The sequence below is a fragment of the Triticum dicoccoides genome, chromosome 4A (assembly GCF_002162155.2).
Source record: "Triticum dicoccoides isolate Atlit2015 ecotype Zavitan chromosome 4A, WEW_v2.0, whole genome shotgun sequence".
NCBI classification, from domain to species: Eukaryota; Viridiplantae; Streptophyta; class Magnoliopsida; order Poales; family Poaceae; genus Triticum; species Triticum dicoccoides.
Genome location: NC_041386.1, coordinates 597,608,001 through 597,631,361, shown reverse-complemented (window position 1 = coordinate 597,631,361; position 23,361 = coordinate 597,608,001). Strand labels below are relative to the sequence as shown.

The window sequence follows — 23,361 nt, the reverse complement described above, 5'->3', positions numbered from 1 at the left end:
GGGGGGGGATGTCACACGAACTATTGCACTATTGCATCATGCATTTCAAGAGAAGTTCAAGACTAGCGCACTCGGCCCAAGCGACAAACGAAGCCAACTTGAAGTTCACATGAGACAATTGGGTCCGACATAAGCACCATTCTCGTGTAAGTGTAGGCATCGAAGAAGTAGGCTATTAGCTGGCCGCCGCCGAGCTTGTTTTTTCGAAAAAGGGGATTACCTCGGCCTCTGCATCACAAGGCACTGAGCTTGTACTATCCCCTCCAAACCGCTGGTTGTAATTTCCTTGATAACTAATTCATGCTGCTACCTAACCTAGTTGATTGCTGATGATGCTCCGTAAGCCACCACTAAACAAGGTCACCAGATTCTTTTTCTCCACCCTCCTGTATCGCTCCCATGCGCGACGGGGAGGAAACCCTAGCAGCCGACCCTCCTTCCCCTCCTCTCACCCCTCCGTCACCACCGCTGCCAGTAGGCGTTGAGGGCCACAGCTCGGTCCGCGCCGGCGGTAGAGGGACCGCCCCTCCCTTTCGCCCGTGGACGGCCAACATAGGATGCATGTTTTGGGTGGCAATACTGAGCTCATGCAGGGTTCCGCCGTGGGTGCTCCAGGTGGCATGCGCGTGTGGTGGTGGCATGTCGGCGGCATGGTGGCATCCATTCGGTGGACGACTGCTTGATTCGCACGAATGTGGTGCCCGGCAAGGTTGCGGCGAAGCTATAGGTCACCGAGAGTTCGCTGGTAGCCGGGTAGTTGGGTCTGGTCGACCCGACGACCGTGTGGTGCTGTCCTCTACGTCACTCGGGGCACTTCTATTGGGGCGGCCCTAGCTTGGCAGCTAGGGATGTCACACAAACTATTGCATCGATCATGCATTTCAAGAGAAGTCCAAGACTAGCGTACTCGGCCCAAGCAACAAACGAAGCCCAACTCGAAGTTCACATGAGACAATTGGGTCCGACATAAGCACCATTCTCGTGTAAGTGTAGGCATCGAAGAAGTAGGCTATTGGCTGGCCGCCGCTGAGCTTGTTTTTCTCGAAAAAGGGGATTACCTCGACCTCTGCATCACAAGGCACTGAGCTTGTACTACCCTCTCCCATTCCCTGGTTGTAATTTCCTTGATAACTAATTCATGCTGCTACCTAAACTAGTTGATTGTTGATGATGCTCCGTAAGCCACCACTAAACATGTTCACTGGAGTCTTTTTCTCCACCCTTCAGTATCGCTCCCGCGAGCGAAGGGGAGGAAACCCTAGCCGCCGGCCCTCCTTCCCCTCCTCTCACCCCTCTGTCACCACCGCCTCCAGTAGGCGCCGAGGGCCAAAGCCAGGTCGGTGCCGATGGTAGTGGGACCTCCCCTCTCTTTCGCCCGTGGACGGCCAACATAGGATGCATGTTTTGGGTGGCGGTGTTGAGCTCATGCGGGGTTCCGCCGCGGGCGCTCCCGGTGGCATGCGCGTGTGGTGGTGGCATGGCGGCGGTATGGTGGCATCCGTTTGGTGGACGGCTGCGTGATTCGCACGAATCTCGTGCCTGGCGTGGTTGCGGCGAAGCTAGGTCACCGGGAGTTCGCTGGTAGCCGGGTGGTTGGGTCTGGTCGACCCGACGGCCGTGTGGTGCTGTCCTCTACGTCACTCGGGGCACTTCCATTGGGGCGGCCCTAGCTTGGCGGTGATGAAGCCGTGATAGTGCAGGGGGTCCGGCGGCTAGCATTTTGGATCTGTTGGGGTTTCAGGTTAGGGGTGGCGGGCATCAGGGTGTTCCCTTAGCCGAATCTAGACGACCATATTTGGCTTGTGGAGGCTCATTGCCATGTCTGCACAGCGTCTTCTAGTGCGGCACTGGTAGTGCGAGCTGTTGGCCCATAGCCGTCGGGATCCCCTTCCTCAGGCTCCATCACTGGTGTGGATTTGGATCCAGTTGGGATGCGGGTGGGTTGGCTAGCAGCGCCGGCGATCTTCCGGAGACCAGGGATCAATCCTTGCTTCTCCCCTTTTCCTACTCTTTTCAAAATAGTTCGTGCGCGAATGTGCTGGCCCAATTACTGTAGAACCTTCGGTGAGACTTCGTACCATCTCACTTAATGCAAGATATAGTCACCGAGTTCAATTGACATCTCTTGTGATTTAAAGCATCTCTAGCAGATACCCTATCCCATTGCCCGCCCATATATTTTCGGGACGGAACAGAAGCGGTATATTTGGACCAGCCAGTAAAAAAATATACGGGCGGCCCCAAAACTGCCGCTTCCGCCGCTATATGTCTGGGGAGGGGGGCGTTTTAGGGTTCCCGTGTCGGATAGGTCCGCCCCTCCGCTGCAGTCCACTTCCCCTTCGCCTTGTTCTTTTCTTAGCTCCGGCGCGCGCATATCCGGACAGTTTTCCCTCTCAAGCGCTGATCATGTCAGGAGAAGGCCGCGGACATGGGGGCCGCCGCTGCCGCGCAAACTCGACCGGCACGACGCGGAGGCTGGCAGCTCCATCCGGCCCGCCGTTGAGCTGGGCGCTTGGCGCAGGCACAAAACCACGGTGCCCTCTCCCGCAGCAACGGCAACTGCGTGTGGCAGCACATCAATGAGCTCTGAGCCACTCTGGCCGGCGACGAAGAAGCTCCACGAGGCGGAGATCACGCACCATGCCGCGAAGGAGGTGCTGGTGGCTGGCAAAGAGGGCACCGCCGAACACTTCGAGGCGGCAAAGGCGGACCACGAGCTCGCCTACACCCTCTACCGCTCGGCGTGCGAGTTCATTCTCGATGTGAGGCCGTGGGCTGCTGCCGTTCCTCAGTCGATTAAATTTTTAATTTTAGTCTGTCCGTGTGAGTGATGAACTCCGGCGAGGTCTGGACTATCTATGTAACAGGAACATGTTTTAAGTTTAAGTTTTAAAATTTAAGGTACTATTTACGGTATCGATTCTGCGCCGGGGATGAACTGCCCGCAAAATTGTCTTAGGGCGAAATGTAAAACGATTTTGCGGATAGAAAATTTAACAGACTTTGCGGCATCTGTTCTGCTAGAGATGCTCTTATAGTGCGGCATTGTGAGCCAGGCCAAGCCCGTCACCCATAGCCCAAGTTCGGCAAGGTTCATGACATAATCTTAAACCCAACAAAACCCACGCACAAAGCATTTTTGTGCTTAAAAGAAAAGAAAAACCACGCAGGGGCCACGCACGACAACCAGACAGTTCACACACACAAAAGTAGAACAAGAGTATCGCGGACGAACGACGGAACCATCCAAAGAACACGCCCTACACTCCATCTCCACACCATCTGGCTGCAGCTGTCGTCCTCAACCTGTAGCTGCATTCATGCACTGCACGCATGCATGCCGTCTCCAAGGCTCCAAGCTCGATCGTTAATGGCCAAGCAAGTAGAGGTAACGTAGCACTCGCCGCCAAACGCTTCTGCGGGAGAGTCTCGTGCGTCCGGCCACATAAAGGTTTCCTTCCCCTGGCTACTCCTTCATTACCACTACATCTTCGGATCCCTTCAGCAGGTGCGCTCCGCCACCAGATCCACTCCAGCACCTCCTCGACAATGGCAGCTGCCGCGCTCAGAGAACGGCTGAACAACCTCGTCACATCCATGTTCGCCACAGTGAGTCCATCCCCTCGTCGTACCATGTACACCTCGGCCGTGTGGTTGTTCCGGTGGCTGGCTGACTAGTCTATCTTTGCCTTCTCGTCATGTGATGTGATTCATCTAGGGCATGCTGGACGAGAATTTCCACCAACTGCAGTCCATGGAGGAGGATGGCACCGCAGCCCGGGGCTACGCTGCCGACATGATCAACCTCTTCATCAAGGACACCAAGAGGATCCTCAACGACATTGCTGGCCTGCTGTCCGCCCCCAATCCCTCCTCTCTTCCTCCACTTCTGTTATCTCAGCTGGCTCGGCTACTCATCCATCTTGTCTTCTCTGCTTTGCGATTCACAGGAGCCAACCCGTGGTGGACTACGACATGGTGGACGTCCTCGTGCGTCAGCTCAAGGGGTCCAGCTACAGGTATAATGATGATAAACCCTTTCTTTCCCTGCTCAGTTTTAACTGTATATATGATTGTTTCTGTGTTGCATCCATATCGTGTGATTCAGACATGTTTGTCATGGGCATGCCGTTCGTGGTGTCTACATTGTTGTGTAGCGATAAGTAGAATTGCCGAATTTAGCTGTGCTTCCTTTAACTGATGTACCAGTATTCATGCCAACGGAAAAGTTATGGCTTGCCGATCGAGAAATACTTTGTCGCGTTGTAAAGATTCTTGGTATTAATCATTTGCTATTTATTATGCGGAACGCCAATGGTAGTTTTTCTGGTTTCTTCAGGATTCTCCTCAGGTGTGTCGGCGCGGCATCGTTTGTGGTTGTCGTATACACTCAAGTATAACAGCTGAGTTTAGTTGTGTCGTTACACGCGAATATAATTATTCCTGCCATGGCAATGTTATAGCTCTGAAAGGAACAATTTGTCGTCTTGCGGACATTTCTAGTAGTAATGAATCTATTATTTACCTAATGGAATATTCTAGGCCGGCAATAAAAATTTGGGATTCTGCAAACGTTTCTGTATCAATGATTTGCTATATTCTACGTAACACCAATCGTCATTTTTCTGGTTTGTCCAGTCGCTACTAGAAAAACCGAGTACTGTATCGACGTTGTTTCTTTTTCGATGTGTTGGCACGGGGTGTGTACGTCATGGGCATGTGGCTCGTGTTGATCGCGCTGTCATATATCAATAATTAGAAGAGCCCAATTTACTTGAGTTCTGTATAATGGAATTGTCGATATTCGTGCCAACGTGATGGCTCGGCAAGTGAAACTTTGCCGTATTGTAGAAATCTCCAGTACTACTGATCTACTAGCACATTTAGCTAATGCTATTTGTTTTTTAGGTTTATCAAACAATATATTGTGTCGATAACCGTGATTATTATCGCTAGTATGGTTATGCGGATCAACATGGCACAATAGCATTTAATAAGCTTGAAAATTTCCTGGTGTCCTGATCTCCCTCTTCTTTGTACGTATCAGTGTTGGTGCTAAGAAAGTGAACCTATCCTGCATGCAATTCCGCCGGTTCAATGAGCCAAGAAGCAAAGAAAGGTCAGTACTTAGTACCTTATTATATATGTTGCAGAATCATTATTATCCACACTCTGTATTGTTTACATTATTGTAAACCTAAAGACTGATTTCCTTTTTTGATGGCATTATATTTAACTCATAGCACTAACCTGCTCGTTCACTTCATTTGCAACCATGTGATTGTATTACTCGGTTCACTATCTAAATATGCCTCTTTGATTATTCTACTGTAACTTGTTAGTTATAGACTTACGTTTATAGCATGACTAAATCTGAGATGACTAGAGTTTTTTTTTCCAAGCAGAGGGTTATGATTTCCGAACCACTGTTAGTTCAGTTCACGTGATTACTCTGTCCAGAATTTGACTGTGTGGTATGATGCATTATTCCAGGTGCCTCATGGCGTTGGCTCTTGCTTGGAGTGAGTTCTGTGATGTGCGAAGCAAGTTCGAGGCTATGATGCAGGTAGCCCCTTATGTGCGTATGTTTGCTTTGACTTCCAACTTCTTACTAGTATCATATTCTAAAGATTGGACATGGATCCTTTAAGATAAAAAAGAAAGAACTTGATCTGATTCTTGTTGATGTTGATATTTATCTAGATATACTGTTTGATTTCTGAGGTATCTAAAATGTTTCTGTCTTAATTTTTGTCATCACGATTCAGTGGCTATATGAGGTAGTTCGAAGCAGTATGATTTCTTTGTTTCTCAGCGTAAATTAAACTTAGCCAATTACTGGAATATGGTATCAACCACCTTGTAACATGGGTGATTTGTGAAATCTTGTGACTTGGCCACCAATATGCACCTTAGACATGCCGTAATAATTAATCTGTTCTTCTTTTGATGAAGCTGGAGGAGCAGATCGCAACATATGGTCCTAAGTAGTAGCTATGGAAGGAAAAAGAGCATAGCTACAAGTGACCCCTCCCATGATGGGGTGTATGTTTCTCTCCAATGTAGACAATGTTCAATAGGTGTCTGGCTTTGGAGGGTGATTATGAAATAATGCGAGGAATCTTGCGTAGGAACATGAAGAGGTGGGCAATCTTTAAATTACCTGGTTGTCAAACAAAACATGTTGTTATGTGTCAATGTCTCTGTCAACTTACCTGGTTGTGTCCGCTGGGCTGCCGCTCCATACAATATTTAAACTCTCTACCTGGTTGGTTTTTCACTGGTGGATTGGTTTTGTTATATGTTGTAGGCTCTCCCATCTCTTTACCATCTTTTGGAATGCCGACGTCTCTCCTTGAACAAGGGGAAAGTTCTGTTGGTTATCAAATACTACACTAAAGTGAGTGCATGGCTTGATCTTTAGATTATTTTGTTGGTTGGTACATTGTGAGTGTCGCTTGCTGACCTCCACCACCTCTAGAACCTCCAGAAAACCATCGCTAGAGAATAAACTAGCTCTGGGGGCGAACAAGATACTACTAGGAGGAGGAGGTAAGGATGAAGGACGATGTGTGAAATGGTGTCTGGTAGAACATGAAGAGGGCCACGAGTCAAGTGATCTATTGGCTGGAGCGGCGGGGTGGCGTGAAGCACCGGAGTCTCTGGGTGCCTTCAAGGCGTTTCTCGGCAGTGTTGTCCGCCAGGGACTCGGTCACCTACACTTAGCATGCCGGCGACAAAACCGTTAATACCAATATGCCATCTACGCGATCAAGTAGAGAGCACCAGTGTTCGTGCCCTCTATGGCTTCCGCGCCTAGATCACCAAATTCTTGACCCCCTCGATCTTCTACCATGACAACATTTGACACACCCTTCACCCTTCTCTCCCCCTCCCAGAAATATCTCGTCCTCCCCTCCCCCCACAGAGTTGGTGCATTGTTCGGTGATTTTTTTTGAGAAGGAAGACATCCCACGGCCTCTGCACCAGAACAATGGATGCAGCTATTTTATTAAACAGTGCCAAAACAAAACAAAGTCGGCAATTCAGTACATCTCATGGAAGGAGCGTAAAATAAATTAAAATAGAAGAAGGCCACAAATAGCGAAAAACAGGACAAGATGATAAACACCTATCCTATTATTGGACCGCCATCCAAACCGGTTGTAAATATCCCGTGCTACTATCTCCCACCGGTTGCACCCAGTAACCAAAAGCTCCCTGTAATCCATATGAGTGAGTAACAACCACATACGGATCCAACTAGTAGCTCTGTAAAATCTGCAAAAAAATTATATTTTTTTATTAGAGATCATATCATTTCTGCAGTTCCATATAGCCCAAAGTAATGCGCATATTCCTATCCGAATACGTCCCGCAGTAATTGGCTCCACTCTAGTTAGCCATGTCCCAAACAACATGTCAATGCTAATTGGAGGGTTAATTTTAAAGGCTATATGAATCATGCGCCAAAGAAGGTTGGCAAGAGGCAGTCGATAAAGTGGTGTTGTATTGTTTCATCCTGGTCACAAAAACAACATCAATATCTACACACCCACCTATGCTTTACCAGATTATCTTTGGTTAGAGTCACTTCCTTGTGGACAAACCACATGAAGATCTTAATTCTCAAAGGAATTGTAATTTTCCAAATATGAACAGATCTCGTGATTGGGCTAGAATCAATTAAGTCCAGGTGATTTCATCATAAAAGCACCATTCCTAGTTAACTTCCTGTGAAACTCGTCTGTCTGATCGGAAAGTTGAACATCCATCAACCTTTGCACGAATGTAGCCACGAACTCATTTCCCCACTAGGGACCTCCTGAGCTGGATGTTTAAAGGAGAAGATTGTAATACTGTAGCAATGTAAGCCTCCTTACGTTGTACAATATTATATAATGTGGGGTATTGCAATGCTAGAGGCATCTCCCCTAAGCATGTATCCTCCCAGAATCTGGTTGTTCTACCATCTCCAATAACAAATTTCGCTCTGCGAAGGTATCCTTCATCCTCATTAGCACCTTCCAAAACAGCGAGTCATTAGGTCATACAACAACCCTGGCTAAAGACTTAGTCTGTAGCTACTTATTACACAGAGTCTGTGTCCACATACCATCATTCTCAACTGATAACCTATATAACCATTTGCTAAGTCACTACTAGGGAGGAGGAAGGCGGACCGAGGAGGGGCCGGCGAGCGGCGAGTGGAGAGAGGACGGAGGAGGAGGCCGGTACCGAGTCTAGCGAGGAGGAGGAGGTGACGGCGGTGCAGAGGGAGGAGGGGCGAAGGGGGAGGACCGACGCGGGGGGGGTGGTTGAGGGGGAGATCGAGTGAGTGTGAGTAGATCGGATAGAGGAGAGTGAGGGGTGGGAGATGGAATGGCTTAGTAGTAGCACGCCATAGAGAAATGCGCTACTGCTAAACGGCCTAGCAGTAGCGCCTTTCACAAAGAATGCGCTACTGCTATGTGTCAGTATATAAAAATAGACATCAAAAATACATTGATCATCAATGATCTTTTTGTGTACAATCTGACTTTCAATCTGAGTCCTCACCGGTTTAGGAACCGGTGAAGACTCATATTGCAGCCACAAATTCTACACATAGAGTTCAATGAAGACCAAGAGCTTGTGAAAGTTTGAGAAGTAACATATTTAAGGTGGTAGAAACTCTCTTCACGGAGCGAGATGGGACTAAAATTTTGTAGTAAACTTAGTAGTAGCGGTTATTGCGGAAATGTGCTACTCCTATGGTCCGTAGCAGTAGAGGTCTTCGTATTAACGCGCTGCTGCTAGAACTAGCCTCGCGCCGGAGTCGTGGCAATTATTTCAGTAGCTACTGCTACTGCTACATTTATTTCAGTAGCGAGTTTTGTGTGCGCGCGCTACTGCTATGTAGCAGCAACGCCTTATTTTAAAGCGCGCTGCTGGTAAAATTCTGTGTATAGGCTTTTCCCTAGTAGTGAGTAGTCATTTGTTCTTAATATCCAATTTCTCAATTCCTAAACCTCTCTTTGGGTCTACAAATAATATACCACCTGGTCAGTCTGTATTTTGTCTTAACTTCATCACGTTGCCAGAAAAACAAGATCGATAAAAATGTAACCTTTTTCATACCCCTATAGGTACTTCAAAGAAAGATAACAGGAACATTGGCGTACTTGTTAATACTGAATTTATTAACATGAGCCAACCTCCATCAGACATAAGCTTGCCCTTCCAGCAGCTTAGCTTCTTCTCAAAATTGATCATCAATGCATTTCCATTCTTTATTAGATAGTCTAGGATGGTGAATTGGAATTCCTAGGTAACTAAATGGCAAGGAACCCATTTCATAGCTGAACAATTTTCTATATGGGTCTTGTTCGTCTTTGGCTCTTCTAAAGAAAAACAATTCACTCTTGTGAAAATTAATTTTTAACCATAACAATTGTTCAAAGAGGAAAATAACTACTTTCATATTTCTAGCCTCTGTGAGCTCATGTTCCATAAATATAATAGTGTCATCAGCGTATTGTAGAATGGATACCCACCCATCAACTAGATGAGGGACGAGACCACCAACTTGATGCTTGTCATTGGCCCTACCGATAAGAACTGCCAACATGTCTGCCACTATATTGAACAGAACATGAGACATCGTATCCCCTTGTCTTAAGCCCTTGTAGATCTGAAAATAATGACTTGTGTCATCATTCACCTTAATCCCCACGCTACCTATTTGAATGAAGGAGTCCACCTGTCTCCTCCAGGTTTCGTCGAACCCCTTCGTGTGCATAGCCTATTGGAGGAAGGGCCATTTAACCTTATCATATGCTTTCTCGAAATCCACCTTGAAGATTATCCTCTTCGAATGGATTTCGTGAAGAGTTTCGTGCAAGACCACAACCCCCTCGAAGATGTGTTTCCCGGTCATAAAAGTAGTATGACTTGGTTGTAACACCAAATGAGCAATCCATGTCAGCCTATTTGTGCTGACTTCAGTAAAGATTTTGAAACTCACATTCAAAAGAGAAATCGGCCTGCTCAATGCGCACAATCTCCTCCTTCTTTGGGAACAACGTCATTGCTCCAAAGTTAAGGTGGAAAAGTTGCAGATGACCGTTGAAGAAATCATGGAACATCGGCATGCGGTCACCCTTTATAATGTGCCAGCAGTTCTTGTATAATTATACCAAGAACCCATCTGGTCCGGGTGCCTTATTCTTCTTCATTTGTGTTACTGCCTGAAACACCTCTTTCTTGGTGAACCACGCAGATAAAATCTCATTTTCATCCGTCCTAAGCTGATGTATATCCCCAACTGCGAGCTCGTCGAGCAACACAAAGTTGTGCTCGGTAGGTTCAAAGAGTTTTTTTTAATAATAGTTTGATATGTACAACTTTAGATTCTCATGCAAAATTACCATACTTCATTCTGCTTGAGCTGGATGATTTTATTCTTTCTATGTTTCCCAGTTGCAATCATGTGGAAAAACTGAGTATTGCCATTCACTTGGATGACTTTTAGCACTTTAGCTCTCAAAGCCCGTTTCATTTCTTCTTCTCTAAAAAGAGCATGTAATTTCTGTTCGTCCTCATTTTTAGCGGCCTGCTCGGTCACGTGAAGCAGGTTAGATTTTGTTTTAGATCTAACACACCAATAAGTTGAATAATACTATCTTTTCTCACTTGTAGATCCCTCTCTCATTTCTGGCCCAACCCTCAAGAATTGTCGCAAGTGTCTAATCTTATTCTGCCATCTTTCGACGCTCGACTGCCCACCAGTATCCTTGCACCATTTTCTTGCAATGAGATCTAATAAACCCTACCTCTCAAACCAACTTAGTTCGAAAGAGAAGGCGTTCTTATTGCCCATGTGGGTCGCTTCACCTGAATCGACCAACAATGGTATGGTCAGAGACAAGGTAGTCAGAGTCGGGATTCAGAGTCGGATTGATTTTTCTTAGACAGAATCAAAACGTAGTATCGAGTCGTGGAATCAAGGATTTTACTAGATTTACTCAAATAAGATATTTTGTATCCATGGAAGAAATTTATATGGGTTCTATAGAGTTTTCACACTAAATATAGACCAAAGACGTACACATCAATGCTAGTTCCATTCCACTTCTTTTTATGGCTAACCTACTATTAGCTTGGATGTATGGAACATATATGAGGCAAATATATAGAACATTGAAATCTTCGACGCACGATATTTACTTACGGGTTTTTTAGAATACGTGAATAGCCGATCACTTGTATATCCGCCCTATAGTGCCGAACCTTGAAGGGTCTTGCTCTCCTTCTCCGATCAATCTTGACGCATCCTCCTTCCCACACCAATTCCATTTGTTGACAAGTCTGATCCTCAATATTGATCTAGGTTTTGAGAGCCAGCTCAAAGGTGTCGGCGGCTGAGCATTTGGGCTTGGGAGGGGAATAAAGGGCCATGAGGCATGTGAAAATGGTTTGGATGATGGCATACTGTTGTGGTACAACTAAACAAATGACTTAGATAAATTAGTAGAATCGGACATAGTCCATCGCATAGTCAGGATTCTACAGTTTTGTACATGATTCTATGATTTGGATCGCGAGTCAACATGGATTCTACCTGATCCGGATTCATAGTGGGACTTCGATCGACATGGTTCTGTAGGATCGTGAAGTCGTAGGATTCTAGGAGTCGAGTCGGGATTCTGACTACCTTACTCAGGGATTGCCCTTTGTAACGCCTGCACCGCTACAAGTGGGAACTTTTGTTCCCATTCGACATTCGTAAGAACTCGGGCGAAGTTCTTATATGTTGGATTAGGAAGCGAGTTCACCCACATCAACTATCTACCAGTAAGGTCAATCTCTCTCAGATTAAGACTCTCGATAATCGTATTAAACATAAATGAACATCTTGCATCGAAGTTGTCATTGTTCTTTTCTTCTCTTCTCCTAATTATATTAAAATTCTCTCCTACTAGGCTCAGTAACATTTCGTCCCCACAGACCCTTACAAGGTCAGCTGGGAAATCAGGTTTAAACACAGGTTGAGCCGCTCCATAAACAACTGTTACTTGTGAGCTGCGTTGGGATTTTCCTCAAATAGGGGGCGAGGCGTATAATTTTTCATAATGTCATCAAGGAGTTTTGTAGCTTCTCCCAATGTATTTTTCATAAAAGTGCGAACTACAGCAGAGTCTAGAAGATTTCTAGAAATAAAGTTTAGCCCCGCATAGAAATTTTGTATAATCACCCATAAGCTTAAACCATGAGTGGGACAAGTCCTAATCATTAATTTTATTCTCTCCCATGACTGTGCAATATGTTCATGCTTAAGTCACTTAAAATTCATACTTTGATTTCTAAGAGAAATAATCATAGCGGGTGGAAAATAGTTGGAAATAATAGCATCCTTCCACTTATGCCAATAATCAATACTATTTCGAGGCAAGGATGAAAACGAAGTTTTAGCACGATCTCATAGTGAGAACAGAGATAATTTCAACTTAACAGTATCATTATCCATATCTCTTTTCTTGTGCATATCACATAATTCAACGAAAGTATTAAGATGGGATGCATCATCATCATTAGGACTTCCAGAAAGTTGTTCTTTCATAACAAAATTTAGCAAAGCAACATTAATATCATATGACTCCCACTAGTGGAGGTAGGAACAATTGGAGTAATAATAAAATCATTATTATTAGTATTAGAAAAATCACACAACTTGGTATTTTATTGAGAAATAGCGACAAAGCAAACTAACAAGCAAGCAAACATATTTTTATGTTTTTGTAATTTTTATGAGAAGTGGGCAGATGAAAACGAGAGGAAAAGGCAAATAAAAAGTAAAGGAAGTAAATGATAATTTGTCTAAAGGTACTTGATAGGTTTTGATGATGTCTACCCGCAACGGCAACAAGAATTCTTCCTGCTACTTGTGAGCTGCGTTTGGATTTTCCCCGAAGAGGAGGGGAGATGCAGTACAATAGAGATAAGTATTTCCCTCAGTGGGAACCAAGGTTTATCGAATCAATAGGAGAATCACGCAAAGCCTCGTGAATAGCACCAGCACACACAAAAGCAAATACTTGCACTCGTTATTAATCCACTTGAACTCATTACTTGCAAGGATCAAATCTTGTAGTGGTAGATAGATAAATTGCAAAGCAAAATAAAAGAAATAAAATTGTAGCAAAGGAATTTATGTTCTTTATATATGATTAAAGTATACCTGGAGTCCATTGTTTTCACTAGAGGCTTCTCTCTCGAACACATAACATACGGTGGGTGAACAAATTACTATTGTGCAATTGATAGAAAATCGCATAGTTATGATGATATTCAAGGCAATGATCATGTATATAGGCATCATGTCCGAGACAAGTAGATCGACTCTTGCCTGCATCTACTAATATTACTCCATCCATCGACCGCTATCCAACATGCGTCTAAGGTGTTAAGGTAACAAAAACAGAGTAACACCATAAGCAAGATGAAACGATGTAGAAAAAGTAAATTCAATCAATATGAATAAACACAATCTTTTTATCCTTAATGGCAATGATACAAATACATGTCATGTCCCTTTCTTTCACTGCGATACAGCACCGCAAGATTGAACCCATCACAAAGAACTCTTCCACTGAAGATAAATCAATCTAGTTGGCCAAACCAAACAGATAGATCGGAGAGAAATAAAAAGTTATAAAAATTATGCATAATAAAGTTCAGAAAAGACTCAATTACTTCTCATGAATATTCAGATCATAAACCCACAATTCATCGGATCCCAACAAAGACACCGCAAAAGAAAATTACATCAAATTGAACTGCAAGAACATCAAGGAGAACATGGTATTAAAGATCAAAGAGAGAGAAGAAGCCATATAGATACTAGCTATGGACCTATAGGTCTCTGGTAAACTACTCACGCATAATCGGAGGGCAGCACGAATGATCTAGAAGCCCTTTGTGATCTCTTCCTCCTTCGACAGAGTGCCAGAAAAGGCCTCCAGATGAGATCGCAGAAGAACAAATGCTTGCAGCAACGAAAAAGGAGTTTCAGGTGGCTCTCTATTCATTTGGGAATATTTATGAATTTCTAGCGGCGGGATTAGGTCAAGAGGTGCTACGGGGGGGCCAACAAGCTCAAGGGGCGTGCCCTACAAGCTTATCTCTCCCTCGTAGCTCCGCTGGTCTTCTCCCGAACCTTCTAGGGTCCCTTCTGGTCTAATAAAAATTAATCCAATTTTTTTTCATGTTGGACTTCGTTTGTTATCGCTTTTCTGAAAAGCCAAAACAAGCAAAAAATAGGAACTAGCACTGGGCACTAGGTTAATAGGTTTGTCCAAAGAATGATATAAAACTGCATATAATAGCATATAAAACATCCAAGATTGATAATATAATAACATGGAACAATAAAAAAATATAGATATGTTGGAGACACATCAACAACCACCAATGCCTATCTGAACCCATCAATTTTTGACCTAACCCTGAACTTAATGGAATAATCACCTTGAATGACATTCATCATCTCTAAAGTTTCACACTTAACCCCAAGTAAAATCCCTCCAGATCATCCCCTTGGGGGTAGGCAGTGCCAGTCAAAGTCTATACCACCTAATAAGGTGCCGAGAAATTGCGAAGTGAAGTTATGCCTACCCGTTTCTAGTAAGGCAACAAGATCTAGTTTGTGTTCAAGTGACACTTCCATGAGGAACCTTCTTTTAGCCAACTTCGCTAGACCTCTGCTATTCCAAAAGATCCATTTCATTTGTCATCATGGAATTTTTTTCTTTAATTTGACTGACGCACTTCTACAAATTGCCGATGCAGGATATACCTTCCTCTTCCAGGAACATTTTGGTTTATCTTACACCCCCTCCATGTCCATATGACCGGGAGTAGTTTGTGTAGTGCCATATACCCCTCTTGCTCCTTTTCATCCACCTCAGCCTCTACCCACGAAGTGGGTACGAGGTCCCTGGATAAGCTCTCTAGTGCAGTAATCCTTGAGTTATTAATCTCAGAATCATTCATAGGCCACATAGCCGCAATGTTACGAATCAATTCTAAGGCTCTCTCAGCTTCTAAGTCCGACAACTCATTAACTGATTTTGCATTTTCCTTCCCGTTAGAACTGAGAGAGATCCCTAAGTTTCCGCATTATCAATTATATCGTGTTCTGAAAAAAAAATGAAGGATGGAACAACTCGTATTAACGTACATACCTGTAGTTTCTTAGATATCATGAAGCTTGGCTGCCATATAGCACGCCCCATCTACAGATCGTCAGCATCACGTTGGGCCTGGATCCGGTGACTAACGCGTCTATCACTAGATGTCAGGTCCATAATCCCTCCAAAATCAATCACATACTGCATCGTCCTCTCAGCCTGGGCACTGACTCCTGCTGTGCACCCGACTGGACTCTCAATCGTCACCGTGGGAGAAGGGGACCGGGCGAGCAGCGGGTCTCCCCCACCGGCGTGTTCGACCTCTCCTTAGGGGCAGCGGTCGAGATCTCCACTGCATGTGTCGATGAAGAAAGCGCCTCTGGAGGCATAGAAAAAATCAGTGGTGAAGGGGGAAGGTATAGGGCCTCTTGCCCACGACTCCCCTCCGCCTCGTCCACGGATGAAGATTCGCCCGTTGCGGAGACGACATTGTGGGCTGCACGGAGACATCCTGTCTCAAGGCCGTGTCCGTCGCTGCCAAAGCGGACCCAGTCAGCAGCGGCCCCGAATAGATTGCCGTCGACAACGGCGGCAAGTCGCGCTCCTTATGATCATCAATCTTGACTCTATCTCATCAAAGGAAAGTGGGAACCAAAGATGCACCAAACCATCCAAACCTCAGCGTATTATCGGCGTCGACGTTGGTGCCACTTCCTTTGTAGAGTCAACTGCCTGAGCAGACTGTCCCTCAGTCCTGTTAGCGTCGCCGCGCATACTATGCTGTGCACCCTTATCCATGTTCCCAGTGCCATCATCATCTCAATATTCATGTCCAGCCCCTCAAACAATGGAGTGTCCTCAATCTCAATGTCCAGGTCATACATCACACCTGCATGTGTCCATCTCACCACATCCGAGACCGGCTCAATGTCCACCACACTGACAAGCATCCGAGCTATACCGTGTGCGCGAGTGAAAGGCATGTCAACTCGACCAGTCTTGCCAATGATTTACCCAAGACTCCTAGTTACCAAAAAACATTCAGAGGCTTTAGTGGTGCCCCCGAAAAATGAACCCAGATCTGGGAAAGAGGTGATCCCTGTGGCTCCTTCTGCTTCCAAGCATCAAATCCTAGAATACAATTGCTGCTAGGCACCCTGCACAAATTGAACTTAAGCAGTGGATTTAAATCCTCTCTCTATGGGAAATCAATCTTATAGACCTGATCCTCAAGTTTGACAAGAGCCCACTGGAAATTGCTCGGGGCTAGCTCTCGAAGCTGCTGCACAACTTGCGCCTCTATCATCCATCCATGCATCACTTTGATCACACCCGTAATTGAACTCTCCGCCGTAGGTGCAAGCAAAGTGATGCCTAGTGACTCAAAAAACATAAGTTCGGGGCAAGAAACCCCATAGATGGTGACCACCGGCTTTGTTCCCAGAAGAAGGGGACACTCCCATGTACCATGCTTTGGTCTAAGGCATAAATCACATAGATCTATCATGCATCCGGCCACAAAATGTATCGGCTCTCCGCGACGGTATAATTCAATTTACATTTCTTTCGTGCCCACTTCATAGCACTTTCGCCCTCAAACTTGTCAGATGCTTTGTCATTGGTGGAGTCCCGAACCTTCACCGCATCTGGCTTGGTAACAATAAATTTCACTGTGGCGAGAGTCCGCATAGTGTCGATGACAGCACCTGACAATGCCGGTGGGGTACCGGAGCAGCCGCCCCCGAACAAGCCTTTGGATCCATCGAAGTCGTGGCCTCAGAGGTTTTTGCCGGTAGTGGAGGTGGATAAGTCGAAGGTGGCCGCCTGCCACCCCCTACCTCCGCGGTGACGGTAATTGGGGCAGGAAGGCTCCTCCACGAAGTTGCACGAAGGACAATAGAAGCCTCGGCCAGCCTCGCAGTCATTCTGCCAAGCGTACCCGCGCCCTCCGTCAGCCGAGGACGACCGCGGTGCTGACCCTCCCATAGGCATTATAACCATCGCCCCCACTGTCCACGGGGAGGATTGCGGCCGCCATCCGAGGGACCGTAGAACTCTTGCCCCAAGCCGAAGTTCTGACTTCGGCCAACTCCTTGAGTAGCGACGCTCATGGCCAACGCCCGCCTATCCCTAGCAGGTGGCGCGCGCCGCTGCGAACCGTCGGTTCTAGCCGGCGGCGGCTGCCCGTTCCCATGGCTGGCCATTGCTACCATCGCAACCACAGGTGCCGACGAGATCCTGGCGACACGCCCCTGCCTTAGCGAAGGAAAACCAGGGTGAGCAATATGTCAAACCCTAGACGCCGGACGTGCATGAGAATGCACAAGATCCAATGCGTTTGTGTGCAACGTCGCTGGGATAGCACCGACTAGGCCAACGGCCTGGGCTACATACCATATACCCATTATCATTCGAGCCCAAGACCGCGGTTGCTGCCTCCGTCACACATTGCCACCTTTGCCACTCGGATATCCTCAGTCCCGACGACCACCTACGCTGCTGGCTGCATCGCCGCACGACCCTTCTTCTTATTTTTTCTAGTAACCTTCATCGAAGAATCCGGCAATATAAAACAAGATAACGTAGTTTGTGGGAGACTTACCTTGGGAATCGGCCCTTTCCAAGGCTTGATCATCGACGCCGACGACCTTTGAAGTACGCCCTGGTGAGGTCAAAGTCACCTTGTCATTGTCCTTGTTACCATTGCAACACACCTTCAGCGTCGACAATCACATGGACAGCGGTGACACGATCTGCAGCGTCACGACGGCCTTGGAATCGCACGAAGTCTTCATCCTCGCACCCCTCCGTGAAAATCCAGAAAAGGCCCCCGATCCGCCAGAGATTGGGCTCGGGATTTGTATCCACCGCCGCCATCCGATAAACCACTTCCTTCAATTCCTTTGCCAGAGACATCGTAGTAAGATCCACAATATCGATCGGATCCGAATCACGCTGCTGCCCCTGCGTGATCGGACAACCAATAGAGATCTCAAAAACGTCAATCACCATGTGTACGCCTTCCAACACATGCTCGTCTCCCCGTAGGTACCGCCCCACGAGAATGTCCTCCTCTTCATCTCTCACCGTAATCCATCGTGACGTAGGGTGATGATTGAGGATTCCCCTGCAGCGATCTCCCGTTCCCCCGATGAAGGAGAACAAGGCCTGCCACCACATCGGCTCAACTAGCTCCGGTGCTCTAGGCACATCACGCGCGCACGCCGGTGCCGGGGAGCCGCCACCCTCCGGCAGCGCAGGCGCAATTGCCAGTTTCGCCTGGTCCGTCATCAACAGACCGTCTGTGATGGCCACGTGGCAGGGGACTGTAACGAGTCTGGTTTTCTGGAGGTTCTGATGGTTGTGGAGGCTAACCAACGACACTCACATTGTCCTAGCCAACATAGGACTTCTAATCTCAAGCCATGCACTCACTCAGGTGTAGTTTTAGAGAACCAACAAACATTTCCCCTTGCTCAAGCAGAGGCACTGGCATCCTGAAAGACAGTAAACAGACGAGAGAGACAACATCGTATGACAAAATGAAGACACCATTAACCAGCCAACTAGGTAAAGAGTTCACAAATTGCATGGGCCGGGGAAGCCCAACAAGCACAACCTGATATAGACTTGAAAGAGACATAGACACATGACAACGATTTTTTTGAAGATTTGTGTGACTCGAGTTCCTACACAAGATTCCTCATGTTATTTTATAACCGCCTGAAAGCCAGACACATGTTGAATATTGTTTGCGCCTTCAGAGATAAATACACCCCATCATGGGTGGGATCACATGGGGCTATGCTCCTTTTGCTTCGATTGCTACTACTTAGGACCACAGGCTGCGATCTGCTGCTCCAGCTACATCAAAAGAAGAACAAATTAATGATTACAACATGCCTAAGGCACTGTGCATAATGTTTGTCAAGTCACAGGGATTCACAAATCAGCCATGTTACAAGGTGGTCGGTATCTTATTCCGGTCGTTCGCCAGGCTTATTTTACGTTGAGAAACAAATAAATTATATGGCTTAAAACTACCCAATATAGCTACAGAAATGTGTTGACATAAATTAAGGCACAAACATTTCAGATACTTAAGAAACCAAACAGTATAATAAGATAAATATCAATAGCAAAAAGAATGAGAACACATTTCCCTTTTTATCTTAAACAATACATGACCGATTTGTAGAGCATGACACTAGTCAGAAGTTGGAAGTCAAAAGCCAACATAGGTACATAAGGGGCTACCTGCATCATGGTCTGGAACTTGTTGCACACATCGCAGAACTCATTCCTAAGAAGAGACAACGCCATGAGGCACCTAGAATAATGCAAAAATACCACATTGTCAAATGCTCGAGAGAATAATTAAGCAAACTGAATTGACATGGTTCGAAAATCGTAAGCCTAGGCATGGAAAAAATATCTCAAGCCATCTCAGACTTAGTCATGCTATAAACATAAGTCTAGAAAAGTTACAATAGAACAATCAAAGAGGCATATTCCGATAATGAACAGAGTTCTACCATCACGTGGATGGAAATAAAGTGAACGCTGGTCCTTAAGAATATTAGATTAGTATGAACATAGTATAGTGGTGTAAAAGAGGAAATTTGCCAACAGCTTTACATATGGAATGCAAACAATACAGAGTGTGGAGAATAATTATTGTGCAACATGTATAGTAAGCTACTAAGTGAATAATTAAACTGAAACACATATAATAAGGTACCAAGTATACTGACCCTTCTTTGCTTCTTGACTCAATGAACTGATGGAAGTACATACAGCAGAGGTTCACTTTCTTAGCACCAACACTGATACAAGCCAAAAAGAGCAAGATAAGGACACTAGAATTTTCTCAAACTTACTAAACGCTGCTGCTGTCATAATAATGTTCTCAAGGAGCCATTTTCTCTAACGGTTGTCAACACAGTAAATTGTTTGATCAACCAGAAAAATAAATAGCACTACCCTTGAACGCAATTGTACATGTAGTACCAGAGATAATTACAACACGTTAAAATTTCACTTGTCGAACCATAACATTTGCATGACTATCAATGATTTAGTTACAAAAAACACGACAAAATTCGGCTTTTCTAATTACAGCTATACGATAGTGCGAGCTACACGAGCCACATGCCAATGCCATACACACCCGATGCCAGCTCATCAGAATAAAGACAACAGCAATAGTGTGGACAAACTAGAAAAACAACCATTGTCATTACGTAGAATAGCCGATCATTCAAATGTTTGCAGAAAGACAATTTATTATTGCGAGCCTAGAATATTGCCACTAAGTAAATAATAGATTTGTTAGCACTAGAAATGTCGGCAAGACAACAAGTATTCCTTGCGGATCTATAGCATCGCCGCTGGGACGAATACACAAACAGAACTCAGATCTTATACTTATGTATCCAACAGTCGCAAACTTCACCGCGCCAACACATCTGAACATAAACTTGGACAAACCAGGAAACTACATCAGCGTTACACATATATAGAAAATAATTAATACCAGTAACGTTCACAACACGACAGGGTAGCCATAATATTGCCGTTGGCATGAATACCGGTACATCCGTTTCATGAAACACAAGTAAACTCGACACTTCTACCTACGACTACACAAAACGCAAGCAACAGCATGAACTGCATGCCCATGACAAGCACATCTAAATCACACCGACATCGATGCGGCGGAGAACAAACATACAGTAGTTATAAATGGGTGGGAGAAAGACAATGGCTTATCATCATCACCTGCAGCTGCACCCCTTGAGCTGATGCACCAGGTCGTCCACCTTGTTGAAATCTACCACGGGCTGGTTCCTGCTAATCGCAAAACAGAGCGGACGAAATCAGTACCCAAGATGAGATGACGAAAGCAGATGGAGGGAGGAGGGGTTGGGGGCGGACAGCAGGCCAGCGATGCCGTTGAGGATGCTGTTGGCGTCGCCGATGAAGAGGTTGATGACCTCGGCAACCAAGCCCGGCGCTGAGCTGCCGTCCTCTTCCACCGACTGCAGGTACTGGAAATACTCGTCCACCGTACCCTACATGAATCACATCACATCACGAGAAGGCACAGCCAGCCCGTCAGCCCACAAGCACACCGGATCTAGATGGGGATGGACTCACCGTGTTGAACATTGAAGTGACATGGGAGTTCAGTAGAGCCCTGAGCGCGGCGGCCGACATGGCGAAGGGATCCGATGGAAGCTGTGGTGCCGGTGGCGGAGTGGTCTGAGGTAGAGTTGGAGGGGGTTTGGGGTCGATGGAGCCCCTTATATATCTGGAAGCACGAGGCTCTGCCGGCGGGAGACGTTTGGCTGGGAGTGCCACCATTAACAGTACAGGCACGGCTGGGAAGCATTAGCTAGCTACAAGGTGGACGACGCCGGATGCAGCCAGATCGGCTCTTCCGCGGAAGCTTTTGGCGGCGAGTGCTACGTTACCTCTGCTTGCTTGGCCATGCATGAACGAGCGGGCATGCGTGCAGTGCATGAATGGAGCTACAGGTTGAGGAAGCCAGCTGCATCCAGATGATCATAGCGATGTGCAGATGGAGTAGGCTTCTTCTTTGGATGGTTCTGTCCCGATGGTCGTGTTTTTACGTACTTTTGTGTGCGAACTGGTGTCTGGTTCTCGTGCGTGCCTGCGTGGGCACGTTTTGTTAGGTTTAAGATTGATCCTATGAGCGGCCTTGCATCAGTGGTTGACGGGAGGATTTCTCAACAAAAAAAAAGTCACGAGAGCCATCGCTTGATCAGGCATCCCGAAGGATCACGGTCCACGGAATGGCACGGCAGAGGCTCCTTCTCCACCTCCTGCTCAGAACTCCTTTCCCTTTCTTGCTGTTTGATTTTTAGCATGGTTGAGCTTGTATCTGTACCTTGAATCCGCCACCGAATCTACACTGAGTGAATCCTAGTGAGGTAGCTAGCAGATTCTGTTATGACAGTGTGGTGCCGCTCAGTTTTCGCACCATGGTGGATGTCTCAATTGCAAAGAGATCAGATGTGTGTTTTCGTTGATATATAATGGCCAGGGGATTAGCCCGGTTCAAAAAGCTGCAACAGTATGAGCATCCGATCAAGGCTATGACCCGGGGCGGAGCTCTGTAGGGGCTGACCTGGGCCATGGCCCGCCCAGGAACTTGACCAAATATTTATACCTATGTGTCTACCTAACCTACCCCACGCACGCACATGCACAACATCCCCTGCTCTCCTCGTCTCATGCATACACAGCACGAAATAGTCATATCGTCCACAAATCCCATCCTTTCAGCATGTAGCCGCGCCCGAAGGCCGTGGACAGGGAGCACCGGGCCCCGGAGTGCGCCGCCCGCCATCTCTGACAAGGGGATTGGCCCGGTACAAAAGGCTGCAGCAGGATGAGCGTCCAATCGAGCTCTGTAGGCTGCCAGTGCAGCCTTATTCTCTAAACCTCAAACTAACTGACGAACTGACTATGTGCAGCAGGCTTAGGCTAACAATTCACCCCCTTAAGCCTACTGGATGGCGATGACACTAAGCTTCTCCGGCATCTCCACAAACCTGACCTTCCCCAACGCCTTGGTGAGGATGTCCGCGAGCTGGCCGTCAATACCAACATGATTGACGTCGAGCATGCCCTCGTCTATGCACTGACGAATGTAGTGGTACTTGATGTCAATGTGCTTGTTCTGATCGTGATGCACCGGATTCTTGCTCAGAGCGATCGAGGATTTGTTGTCGACGAAGAGCTGAAATTTCTCCGGCGAACGCCCCGTCAGGTCGGCCAAGAGGAAGCTGAGCCACACCCCTGGCATGTCGCCGCCGATGCGGCCACGTACTCTGCCTGGCATGATGAAGTTTCCACCACCTTCTGCTTCTGTGAGGTCCAAGTGACAGTGCTGCCACCAAGGAAGACAACACCAGACGTGCTTTTGCGGTCGTTAACGTTGTCGGCGAGGTTGCTGTCGCGGTAGCCGACGAGTAAGGGAGAGCCTGACCCCCTCTTGTAGCTACACCCGTAGTGCAAAGTGCCACGGATGTACGTGAGAATTTGCTTCACCACAGCCCAGTGACGCGAGCTTGGCGCTTCCACGTGGCAGCTTCTGGGCGACCGTGGCCTGGCGATACGCCGACGGTTAGGCCGTCGGCATAGCTCTAAAAAGAGCTATGCC

General features: G+C 46.5%; 2 protein-coding genes across 3 annotated transcripts; one reads left to right on the top strand and one right to left on the bottom strand.

Moving 5' to 3' along the window:
* The first annotated feature begins 3,442 nt into the window (after positions 1-3,442).
* On the top strand, positions 3,443-6,300 carry LOC119289307 (histidine-containing phosphotransfer protein 2-like). Of its 2 annotated transcripts, none has more exons than XM_037568668.1 (6): positions 3,443-3,609; positions 3,719-3,855; positions 3,951-4,019; positions 5,048-5,119; positions 5,494-5,578; positions 5,956-6,300. In XM_037568668.1, the coding sequence occupies exons 1-6, from the start codon at positions 3,550-3,552 to the stop codon at positions 5,989-5,991; spliced, it is 459 nt and encodes a 152-aa protein (XP_037424565.1). In that variant the 5' UTR covers positions 3,443-3,549; the 3' UTR covers positions 5,992-6,300. The 2 variants fall into 2 exon arrangements, with proteins under 2 accessions (XP_037424565.1, XP_037424566.1); XM_037568669.1 differs by having other exon boundaries at positions 3,447-3,609; positions 5,494-5,566.
* Positions 6,301-18,702: 12,402 nt separating this feature from the next.
* LOC119289306 (histidine-containing phosphotransfer protein 2-like) lies at positions 18,703-21,464 on the bottom strand. Its single transcript, XM_037568667.1, has 6 exons — positions 21,330-21,464; positions 21,108-21,244; positions 20,952-21,023; positions 19,925-19,996; positions 19,428-19,500; positions 18,703-19,034 (listed from the first exon to the last, which is right to left on the bottom strand). The coding sequence occupies exons 1-6, from the start codon at positions 21,387-21,389 to the stop codon at positions 18,999-19,001; spliced, it is 450 nt and encodes a 149-aa protein (XP_037424564.1). The 5' UTR covers positions 21,390-21,464; the 3' UTR covers positions 18,703-18,998.
* Positions 21,465-23,361: the final 1,897 nt, after the last annotated feature.